Raw genomic sequence first — 12,046 nt, forward strand, 5'->3', positions numbered from 1 at the left:
ACTTTTAGGGTTGCCAACTTTCTAATTGCAGAACACTGAACACCCTTCTTTGCCCGGGGCCCCACCCCACCCCTTCTCCGAGGCCCCACCCCTGCTCACTCCATTCCCCCTCCCTCCGTCGCTCGCTCTCCCCCACCCTCACTCGCTCTTTTTCTCTAGGCTGGGGCAGGAGGTTGGAGTGCAGGAAGGGGTGAGGGCTCCGGCTGGGGGTACAGGATGAGGGGTTTGGAGTGCAGGAGATGGCTCCAGGCTGGGAGGTGGGGCCGAAGGGTTTGGAGTGTGGGAGGGGGCTCCGGGCTGAGGCAAGGGGTTGGGGTGTGGGCTCCGGGGGGGGCAGAAATGAGGGGTTCAGGGTGCAGGAGGGGACTTGGGCTCTGGCTGGGGGTAGGAGCTCCAAGGGGTTCGGGGTGCAGGAGGGGGCTCCGGGCTGAGGCAGGGGATTGGGGTGTGGGAGGGGCTATGGACGCTGGGCTGGGGGTGCAGGCTCCAGGGTGGGGCCAGAAGTGAGGGGTTCAGGGTGGGGGGGGGCTTCAGGCTAGGGTAGGGGGTTGGGGTGCGGGAGGGGGTGAGGGCTCAAGCTGGGGGTGCAGGCTCTGGGCTGGGGCGGAGGGGTTTGGAGTGAGGGTGAGGGCTCAGGGCTGGGGCAGGGGGTTGGGGTGCAGGGAGTTTGGGTACGGGAGGGGGCTCAGGGCTGGGGCAGGGGCGTTGGGGTCCAGGAGGGGGTGAGGGATGCAGGCTCCAGGTGGTGCTTACCTCAAGTGGCTCCCAGGAAGCGGCCGACATGTCCCTCCAGCTCCTAGTGGGAGGGACAGCCAGGAGGCTTTGTGCACTGCCCCTGCCCGCAGGCGCTACCCCCACAGCTCCCATTGGCCACAGCTCCCGGTCAATGGGAGCTGAAAAGCTGGTGCTCAGGGCAAGGGCAGCAGGAGCCATGAAGGGAACCTGCCAGCCTTGCGCCAGACTTTTAACAGCCTCGTCAGCAATGCTGACCGGAGCTGCCAGGGTCCCTTTTCGACCGGGTGTTCTGGTCGAAAACTAGACACCTCTCAACTCTACTTTTAATCCCAACACGTGGAAGAGACCCTAAAGTGAAGCAGCATGAAAATGGATGACAAATTCTTCAGTTTCTACAGTAATAATTTCCTTAAATTGTTTATTTATGAGACACTAACAGCAAAGCGGGTAGGTCTGAGCAGCTAGATCCTGAGGTCCCACCATAACCCCTGTAAATAAAGAGCCTCTAGATCACAGCAACACTAAAATGGCTTGCGTGTTCCCTGCTTATACAGTAATATTAACCACTTTTTTACCAGCAGAAAGAGCAAAGAGCTGAGGAAAAGCAGCAATGGAGATTCAGAGATCCATTATTTGTACACTGAGTGTGCACAATTTAGGGGTCTGGAATTTGTTGGAAAGTATTTCTCTATTTTTTTAAAATATGGCTAGCATGTGCTTGTGTGGGCTCTGTAAATCCTTGTATATGTTTTAAGTTGGGTAATATGGACACAGTTTGCAGCTGGGTTCTGTTGTACGTATTTTGATAGGTTTTATATTACAGAGAGAGAGTGTGCACATATGCACACACACACTTGGAAGGTGGATTCTAACATTTATACCCCACACACAAAATGTGATTAAGCTAGAATTAAAATAATTTAAAAACAGCCAAAGACCCTCATATCAGTAAGATGTGTTCCTTCAAGTCCAGTTAGTTGGAAACTTTGCCCCTTCTTCCCAGATGAAGACCGGTCCAAAGCGATACATGAATTTTTCACGTCCAGACCAGATTAGTCCAATACTAAGAATCTGAAGCCGAATATGAAAATAAAGCAAAGACACCAGCTATTGGAAAATGCAGCTGTCCCCCTCCTCCATTATTTATGCTGCTATGAGCACATAAAGCTGGTGCTTCAGTCCTTCAGACTCCCAGTCCTTCTTTGCTACCAACTTATTGCCTTGATCCTAATTCTTGAAGTCATTAATAGAATAGGTCACAGTTACATTGGTAAATATCTCCTATGAAATGCCAAAACAGTTGCCCTACTCAGGGAAGAGACAGATCACAAAACCTGAAGCCCATGACAACCAGGGACCAAACATTCTCAGATGAAGGAATCCAGCTACAGAACAAGTTTCCAAGGGCGGGGGAGGGTGTCTAGAATTTGATTGCCTTTGGGAAACACTACAAAATCTCCCTAACTTGAAAAAACTAGAACTAAATTCACAACATAATCACCCCAATGTTTTCCCTCTTAAGAAAAAAACCTTACTCCAAGCAGAGCTTACTATAATCTCAAAAAAGGAGAAGAGACAAGGACACCAGGAAATCCACTAGTCACTTCATTATTGCCAATCTTGCACTGTGATTGGAGGCAGTACAAAACCCTATGACAGATAAAACAGCTATCTGGATACACATTCAAAACTGTTCACAAAAGCAAACAGAAGTAATACATTTTGAAGTATTCTTTCAAGGACTTGAAGGTAGTTTTCTCCACCCAGAAGTAGCATTCTTCCTAGCAAACAAGCATATTTGAAAACTTGGGTGTAGTATCCTGCCTTCTTCTCTTGAGCTCCTGAAGGAACACTTCTGAGTCCTAGCTTCCCAACTCCCAGGCAGATGTTATCTCTTCCCTTTATTATGAAAACTGGGATGTGGGCCCCCTTTTGGGTCCAGAAGGTTTTTACCCTCTTATGACAGAAACAAAATTCAAATTTGTAAGGAAGGTTGTTTTTAAAATTTGATGCAACAAAAAAGCATCAGAACACTTTTTGAAAAGTGAACAATTGTATTCCATGTTCTCAGTTCCATTTCTGTGGGGAAAAAACGGTTACTAATATGCCCTGTAGTAGTAATTCTTCAAGATATGTTGCACATGTCCATTCCACTTCAGGTGTGTGCATGCACTGCGCACCAGAATTGGAGATTTTTCCCTAGAACAATACCTGTCACAGCAGCACATTCGTGTTGCTACACAATGGTATTAATCAGGGGTAGGCAACCTTTCAGAAGTGGTGTGCCGAGTCTTCATTTAGTCACTTTAATTTAAGGTTTCTCATTCCAGTAATACATTTTAACGTTTTTTAGAAAGTCTCTCTCTGTAAGTCTATAATACATAACTAAACTATTGTTTTATGTAAAGTAAACAAGGTTTTCAAAATGTTTAAGAAACTTCATTTAAAATTAAATTAAACCCCGCTGTCAGCCTGGGGTTCTGTTCACTCAGACCTGGGGGGGGGGGGGGGGTCAGGGCAAAGGGCTGGGTGGGGGGGGGGTCAGAGGTCAGGGCAGAGGGCAGTGGGGGTGGGGGGGTTCAGGGGTCAGGAAAGAGGGCTAGAGGGTGCGGGGGTGCCAGGCAGAGGGCTGGGTATGTGTGGCGGGGGGTTCAGGGGTCAGGGCAGAAGGCTGGGGGGGGGTGTGGGGGGGTCAGGGCAGAAGGCTGGGGTGCTCGGCTTGTGGGGGTACTCCCAGCCTCCTGCCCTGAGCGGCTCATGGCAGGGGGCTGGAAGGGATACGCCCTGTTCCACCCCCTTCCCCAAGGTCCCTGTCCCTACCTCTTCTCTGCCTCCTCTATGGAGCAGGGAGCACGCTGCCACTCATCCCCCTCCCCCTCGCAAGGGCGATCAGTTGATCGGCGCAGGAAGAGAGAGGGGGAGGAGGAGGGGCAGGAAAGCACCACGCTGGGGGAAGAAGTGGGGGAGGGGGGAAGCTTGGCTGCCGCAGGACCAAGCTTCTGCCTCCTGCCCCCGCAGGGGAGAGCAGTGGGCAGGGGGGCTGGGACCTCGGCAGCACGCCACTCAAAATCGGCTTGTGTGCCATTTTTGGCACGCGTGCCGTAGGTTGCCGACCCCTGGTATAAATGGTGGAGCCACCTTGGACCCTCCTCAGTTTCTTTTTACAGGACAGGCTCTGATATAGAAGGGGTGGGCCATGGAATGGACATGTGCAAAAACATCTCAAAGAAGAGTTACAGAACAGATTAGTAACCTTTTTTTCTTCAAGTGGCTGCACACATCCATTCCACTTCAGGTGACCCACAAGCAGTTCAAACAGGAGTTGGGTTTCTAAGTCTACCTGAACAGTGACTGTAGAACGACATGTCCAAACTTCGCATCATCTCTAGAATGCTGAAACATAGCATGATGAGTTGAAAAGGAATGCACCAATGACCAAGTTGCAGCTCTACAAATGTCTGTTGTAGACATGTGGGCCAAAAAAGATGCAGAAGCTACTTGACATCTTGTAGCATGCGCTATAACCTAGTCAGAGGGGGTTTCTTGGCAATGTCATAGCATAGATGTGTGCAGGATAAAATCCAGGGCAAATGCTCTACATGGAGACTGGAAGGCCTTTCATCCTGTTGACAACTGAAATGCACAGCTGGGATAATAATCTAAATGGCCTACTTCTGTTCAAGTAAAAGGCCAAAGCCCTTCAAACATCCAAGTTATGGAAAGTCTTTCCTTATCATTATGAGAATGGGGCTTAAGAAAACCATATACTTACCAATATTCTTTCTTTAGGTGGAATTCCAGAACTACTTTAGACAGGAATATAGGATGTGGGTGTTAAGGATTGCCCTTAGAAAAAATCATGTCAGGACGGTCAGCTACAAATGCCTGTTACTCTTCCACCCTTTTCATGGATAATAGCTACCAAAAATGTTACTTGCATAAACAGGTGCAGTAAGGAAGGTAGCTGTTGGCTCAAAAAAAGAACTCATCAACACTACCAACATAAGATTCAAGTCCCAGGGAGGAAGGGGATCCATGACATGGGGATATAACCTATCCAGACCTACCTACAGATCACAGGAGTAAGAAGGAACTAAGGGGATCCAGGCTGGTTCCTCCCTTGACAGCACTGTGCAGAAGCACAAGACTGATGAGGGCGCTCAAGCTCCAATATGTATCACTTAAGCCATGTGTACACTACAAAATTAAGTCGACCTAACTTATGTCGGCATACAGACACCACAGTAATTATACTGCTTGCGCGTGTCTACACTTTGTGCTCCTTGTGTCAGCAGTTTGCATCCTCACCAGGAGCACTTGTATCAATTGTACTGTCAGTGTGGGGCATAGTTGGATCACTCCTGAAAGCCAGTAAGAGTTGATGTAAGCAACGCAGTGTCTACACTGACACTGCACAGACCTAACTACATTGACCTTGACTCTACACCACTTGTGGAGATGGAGTAATAAAGTTGTAATGGGGAAGTGTGACAGTCTGTATCCCCATGTTCACCCTTTTTACAAAATTATAATGGATTTTGTACAAAATTTGCCTTCTGAGGTAGCATTTGAAAACTCCTAATTTGCTGATCATTATTGTTCTGGTAAGACGTGTGTGGCAACATTGTATTCATTGTAAATTAAGATTCTACTGTATGACTTTACTGAGACATGCTCCAAGTTTAGAAAAGTACACACAAACCAGTTCCTCAGAGACAAAAAGCAAACTGATGCCTCAGTCAGGTATCAACAAAATCAAATGGACTATCACCTGTTAAGTGGCCACTCTTTGGCAGGAAAAAGAGTGAATGAGAAATTTAAATTTTGTCAAAGAAACAGCTTGAGATTCTTGGCCCAACAGATGTTCTGTCTCCTGAACCTCAGCTGGAGATGATTTTCAAAATATAGAGAACTATAAGTAATGGGAACTGATTCCCGAGATTACTCTCTCCCTCCATCTCTACTCATGGCATCAGCAACACCTGAAGGATAAGGAAATCAACACTGAACTTCGGAAGGGGTCCTGGCTGAAAGGCATCCAGATTGCTATAAGCATGTGGTGAGAGAAACCTTTGCTAGAATGCATTTAGCATTAGTTGCGTTTTACCTTTTATTTCTTTGTAACCAGTTCTGACTTTTATGCCTCATTACTTGTAACCACTTAAAATCTGGCTTTCCATAGTTAATAAACTTATTTTATTGTTTTATCTAAACCAATGTGTGTTTGGATTGAAGTGTTTGGGAAACTTCATTTGGGGTAACAAGATTTGTACATATCATTTTCTATTCATGAAATGACAGAGTTTATATGAGCTTGTGTTGTCCAGGAGGGTGCTTGGCAGTACAAGACGGACATTTCTGGGGGAAAGTCTGGGACTGGGAATTGCTGGTGTTGCCCACAATGTAAATTCATGGGTGGGTGGCTGTAGCACTCATACAATATAGCTGGGAGCGATTTACATGCTGGAGGCTGTGTGAGAGCACACCAGTAGTGCTCTCACTGCAAAGCAGTGTAAGAGGTATCCGAGGGTTCACAGTTGTCCAGCTGTCCAGATTGTACCTTAAGTAATGTCACAGGCAGCTACATCAATGGGAGTGAAATTTCAAGTGTAGACACTTCCATAGTTAGGTCGATGTAAGCTGCCTTGCATCAACCTAACTCTGTAGTGCAGACCAGACCTTAGGGATGAATTTCCAACTACGGTCGTGCACACACCTGAAGTGGAATGGGGACATGTGAAATCACTTGAAGAACTACTTGTCCAGCTCTCAACTTTTTTCTTTACAAAAATTCTCATCTGGCAACCGACTACAGGTTCACATTTTCTTGTATACATTACTTTTTCTGACAGATGGGAAAGGAGGAGCAAAGCTTCTAATCAAAAGCTTGTCAAAATCATAGTACGAATTAGCTTTGTATCAAAAAACCCCAATAAAGTTAACTGTAAACACTTACAATACTTTGACAGCAACAATACCAATGCACTAGGTGCAGTAAACTCCATATTTAAATCTTCTAGTAGTTAAGGCTGTTAATTCAAAGAAATTGTTTTGGGATCACTAAGGTGTTTTATAAAATAAAATTCATGATTTTATAGCACTGCTAAAGCATGCTGAAGTGAAAAAGCACATTATTAATAAACTCATACAATAACTGTTCACTGAATTTTTCCAAGGAAGTTCAAATTGTATTGTCTTTAAGAAGACACACACCTAAATTGTATTATTGTTAATAATGTTGTAGTCTTGCTTACTATTATCATTTAGCAGATACCCCCAGTCTGGCAATATAAAATCAGGAGTATTTGTTTTATAAACACATCAAAAAATAGTTGCATCACTATCATCATTTTAATCTTACCTCAAGCACTGGTCCGGCTCCAAGAATAATCTGTTCTACTCCACTAACAAATCCCTTCTGGCTGAGAGCAGTGAGGTGATGAATCAGAAAGTTTGTGCTCTGTGTTTTCCCTGACCCACTTTCTCCTGAAATCACGATGCACTGGTTCTTCCTGCGCTGAAGCATAGCATGGTAGGCCACATCAGCCACAGCATAAATATGGGGCTCCAACTTTCCCAGCTGATGATTATCATACATTTTGACATACTTAGGATTGTAAATGGGGAGAAATTTGAATGGATTAATGACTATCAGAATGCTGCCTACATAGGTATAAATTTTTTCCTGCTTAAAGCGGTTTCTGAGATTTTCCAAGAGTGTTTTCTCATTTAAATCTGGTAAACTGCACAAATCATCATAGTCCTTCTGCTGCGGCTGAGGAAGGAATCCACGTTCCATCATCCTGCGACGCTCTTCTGTCACCTGTAACCAGGACTGTAGACTGCCATAATGAATAGACCCATCTAGATTCTTCTCCCTCAGAAGGAAGCGATAGTCTTCCCCACTCAGTCGGTTCTCCAGGGCCATGCGGGGCCACAACATCATGCGTTGGACAGGGCAGTCTGTAGGGTTGAGAATCCATTCCTCCCCACCGAACTCCTTGACCTCTGCTAGGACATAACATTTTGTTTTGTCTAGTTGGAGTTTATTAATGAGAGAGTCTATTACCTCAGCAGCTGTTGATGTTTTTCTGGCAGTAATAGGGCAATAGATGGTTCCTTCAGCAATGCTCCCAGGATATACGTGTAGTGTAAACTCACTGTCCTCAAAGCGTCGTCTTCCTCCAACATCATTTACGTTCATATTGAACCCCTTTCCATCAGTACCTGCAGTGCATCTTTAGAACGGTCCAGTATGCCGTCATGACATCAACACTACAAAAATCAAGACAGAAATATTTTAGACTCAGGGTTTTCTTTTAGTAACAGGTATTTTAAAAATATTTACGCATACCGTATGAAAAGGTAAAGCAATCTAACAGCTAACTATCACCCTCAATCATATTAAGATTCTACAAAAGGTAATGATTATTCCGAAGTTTGACAATTGGAAAGAAAGTTGTTTTAAATATCATGATGCTTTCAAGAAAACTGCAGCCAGAAGACCTTTTCTGTGCTAACGGTAACAATTTCAGACTCCGTTCTAATCTGATAAACTAAGGAATCGATCACTTCAGACTTTTGCACTAATTACCAGGTATCAGGGATTTGAAATTAGATCTCTAGTTTTAAATTAATGCATTTTATTATTGCTACAGTCAGTGAAGAAAGTAGTGTATTTTGAGTGGTATAGCTACTGAATGGACCTGAGCAACTGTGGTGCTCTCCTGCCCAAAACAACTGACTCTATAAAACAGTTTAATTTTCACAGATTAATTCGCTTTCGAGAGTTCATACTTTCTGCATTTTCATTTTTAGATACTTAAAGCAAACAGAGGGAATGTCATTTAATGTTTTTTCCAGCTCACAACTATCTGTGCATTGGTTTACCCATATGTAAAAGGCATTTAAAAATACCTGCCTCATAAGGGTATTATGACACTTAATATCTGTTAAGCCTTGATTTTGGGCAACTGTTATTATAACACAGCATTATTAATATATTAAAAATTAAATAATGGCTTCAAATACCTGCAATAAAGGAATATTCTAACCAGAAAAGAAACCACTTTCCTCATCAATCCAGAGGTTTTCCCCAACCCACAATTCACAAGGTGGCATTCAAAGCACCATAAGGGTATTTCATAATGTTTAGGTATTCTGGACACTGATGGGTTGTTCATAAGATTATTTAGAAGAATTTAGTTCCTCATTTCTCATGAGCTCTAATTTCACTCATAAAAACAAATATTGAATTTTTTACAGCTCAGACTATCAATGCAGTACCAAAGCAAAATGAAAGCTAGCTTACTATTTCTGACATTATGCAAATACACTACCACTATGGCAAATGTTATCAGTTTAGCAATACAGTGACTTGCCATAAGATGCCCAGAAATACAGCTTTTGGTTAAAAATCCAATTATATATTAATTTTTATATAGTACCCAACAGTATGCTAGGCGCTTTACAAACAGGTAAGACTGTCATTGGAGCATAACTCCACCCCTCCTCCTTCCCCTCCCTGCCCTTGATACACCTTCTGTTCCCAGGTGAAGTAGCCAGTGGCTGGTGCAGGAGGCAGCTTCAAGCAGCTGTGCTCCATCTTCAAAGCAACCCCCACAGGGAATTCTCGGCTGGAGCCAGTTACAGCCAGAATCCAGTTTTCAACCTACCTCACCTCCACACCCTTAAAAAATAAAAAAAAATAAAAAAGGAGGGGGGGCAGAAGGGACTCATGTAAACTGAGTAAAAATCCAGACCATGAATAGTTTGACTATCATGTAAATCAGGGATGGGCAAACTATGGCCCGTGGGCCACATCTGGCCCGTGGGACCGTCTTGCCCGGCCCCCGAGCTCTTGGACCGGGAGGCTAGCCTCCGGCCCCTCCCCCGGTGTTCCTCCTCCCCCGCAGCCTCAGCTCGCTCCACCGCCGGTGCAATGATCTGGGCAGCGGGGCTGTGAGCTCCTGGGGCAGCGCAGCTGCAGAGTCCAGCCTGACCCGGTGCTCCGTGCTGTCTGGTGGTGGTGGCAGCAGCGTGGCCTGACTCCAGCCGGGCGTTGCAGCTGTAGCACCACCAGCGCTCCAGGCAATGCAGTAAGGGGGCAGGGAATAAGGGAGGGTTGGATAGAGGGCAGGGGAGTTCAGGGAGGTGGTCAGGGGGCGGGGGTGTGGATGGTGGTTGGGTGGGAAATGGGGTTGAATGGGGGAAGGGGTCCCGAGAGGGCAGTCAGGAAGGAGGGGGTGTTGGATGGGGCAGCAGGGGGCAGGGGTTCCGGGGGCAGTCAGGGGGCAGGGAGCGGGGATGGGACAGGGGTCCCACAGGGGTCATCAGGGAAGGGGGGGTTGGATGGGACAGGAGTCCCGGGGGTGGCAGATAGGAGGTGGGGGCCGGGCCACGACCCCCTCCCCTAACCGGCCCTCCATACAATTTACAAAACCTGATGCGGCCCTTAGTCCAAAAAGTTTGCTTGCCCCTGATGTAAAATGTATTTTTTTTAAAACAGCATTCTCATCATGGTGTCCATTTTCCCTCATAAATTGCTTCAAATAGTGCTGAGGGTTACCAAAGTTCATAAAGCTAGCTCAACCCTTTTACTGCCCACTGGATATACAACCAAATTATTCGCAGCGACAAGACAGATACTGGCACTAATTTCTTATTGTGACTTTTTCCAGACAGAAAATGGGTGAGATTGCAAGCTGACAGCAGTTGAGTGGGTGTATGTTAGAGATTTTAATAATCTATAAAATACATTCTAAAATCCTTTCATTCTCCAATTTATTTACAGTATTAACAGAGCTTAACTCTAAGTACTATGTGCTGTGCAGATTCTGATTCTATGGGAATTTATGTATTACACACTGTCACGGAGTATTGGGGAACTCAGGGCCCTGCACCCCCGGCTTCCTGCGATTCACTGCGACTCTCAGCCAGCCAGTAAAGCAGAAGGTTTATTTGGATGACAGGAATACAGTCCAAGACAGGTCTTGCAGGCACAGACAACAGGGACCCCCTCAGTTAGGCCCATCTTGGGGTCCCAAGGCATCCCAGCCCAGCCCCCCTTGGGAGGTCAGAGCCATCTCTGCCTCCCAGCCATCTCTCCAGCCTGCTTCCCACACTCTGGCTTCAGCGACCCCTCCCACAGCCTTTGTTCAGTTTCCCGGGCTAAGGAGTCACCTGGCCTTCAACCCCTTCCTGGGTTCTCGTGTTACACACTCAGGTATGCGCCCTCGGGCTGTCTCCCATCCTCCAATGCAGACTATTCCAGCCACACTCCCCTGTCAGCATTCACAGACCACAGTGAGAACAGGCCCAGTTCGTCACATCTCTCCCCCCTTCGAGACCGAACTGAGCAGGGTCACTTTAGCCAGTGACCCGGGGAAGTTCGAACCTACCCCCGTTCCCATGGATGCCCCCGCATCCCTCCCATTCCTTGGTGAGAATTACACCAGGCCCCTTCAGTTTCACGCCCCCCCTTAGGTCGGGGGTGCTTGATGGCACTCGCAGTTCGCATGTGGGAAGGTTTATGCGGCCTGTGCCCTTTCCCCACCCCCATACCTCTGGGGCTCCAACTAGGCTGTGGTCTTCTCCCAGCGCTCCAGTCTGGAGGTCTGTGCTTTGGGCTCTCTTGGTTCAGAGCCGCCCTTTTAACCTTGGCCACCCTCCGGAAAGGATCCTCTATGCTGGGCAAGGGTCCTAAAGCTGTTTTCCCCTTGTCCCAGGCCTTCCTCCCCCTCTGACAGGGGTCACAGGATCCGCAGTACTGTCGGACAGTAACAAAGACCCCAGGCCAATAAAAGCTCCGTAGCAGCCTCTGCTGGGTACGCCAGGTTCCCTGGTGCCCTGAGAGGGGAATGTCATGGGCCCGGCACAGCAGCTGGCGGCGATACTTCTGGGGTACCACCAGCTGCCTCCTGATCCCCCCTGACTCCATTTCCCCTGGGGGAGCCCATTCTCGGTACAGGAACCCCTTCTCCCACAGGAACCTTTTCCGGCCACCTCGTCCCATGGTCTGTACCGCATTGAGGTCGGCTAGGTCCCTTATCTTCCGCAAGAAGGGGTCTCTCTGTAACTCGGCCTGGAACTCAGCAGCTGGGACAGGGATGGCCACCTGCTCTTCCTCGCCCGCTGGGCCTGAAGCTGCAGCCTCCCTGAGCCGTGTCCCTGGGCGTTCCCTCCAGGTTAGGGTCCTGCGCCTCAGGCAAGGCACCCCCCCCAAGGCCAGGGCGCAGTGCCCCTCGCCGGCTCTGACTGCGGGTCACAACCAGTGCCTTTTGGGGGTTGCTTGGCCAGTTCTCCAGGTCCC

General features: G+C 47.3%; 1 protein-coding gene across 6 annotated transcripts in view; it reads right to left on the minus strand.

The window, feature by feature from the left end:
• The window catches only part of MYO9A (myosin IXA), a 496,830-nt gene that overhangs the window by 357,350 nt on the left and 127,434 nt on the right, over window positions 1–12,046 (minus strand). For all 6 annotated transcript variants that reach the window (XM_054041538.1, XM_054041539.1, XM_054041540.1 and 3 more), the window contains one exon: window positions 7,097–8,010. In XM_054041538.1, the coding sequence (XP_053897513.1) occupies window positions 7,097–7,939 (843 nt within the window). In that variant the 5' untranslated portion in view covers window positions 7,940–8,010. The remainder of the gene's footprint in view (window positions 1–7,096; window positions 8,011–12,046) is intronic.

The sequence above is a fragment of the Malaclemys terrapin genome, chromosome 10 (genome assembly GCF_027887155.1).
Source record: "Malaclemys terrapin pileata isolate rMalTer1 chromosome 10, rMalTer1.hap1, whole genome shotgun sequence".
Taxonomy (NCBI): Eukaryota; Metazoa; Chordata; order Testudines; family Emydidae; genus Malaclemys; species Malaclemys terrapin.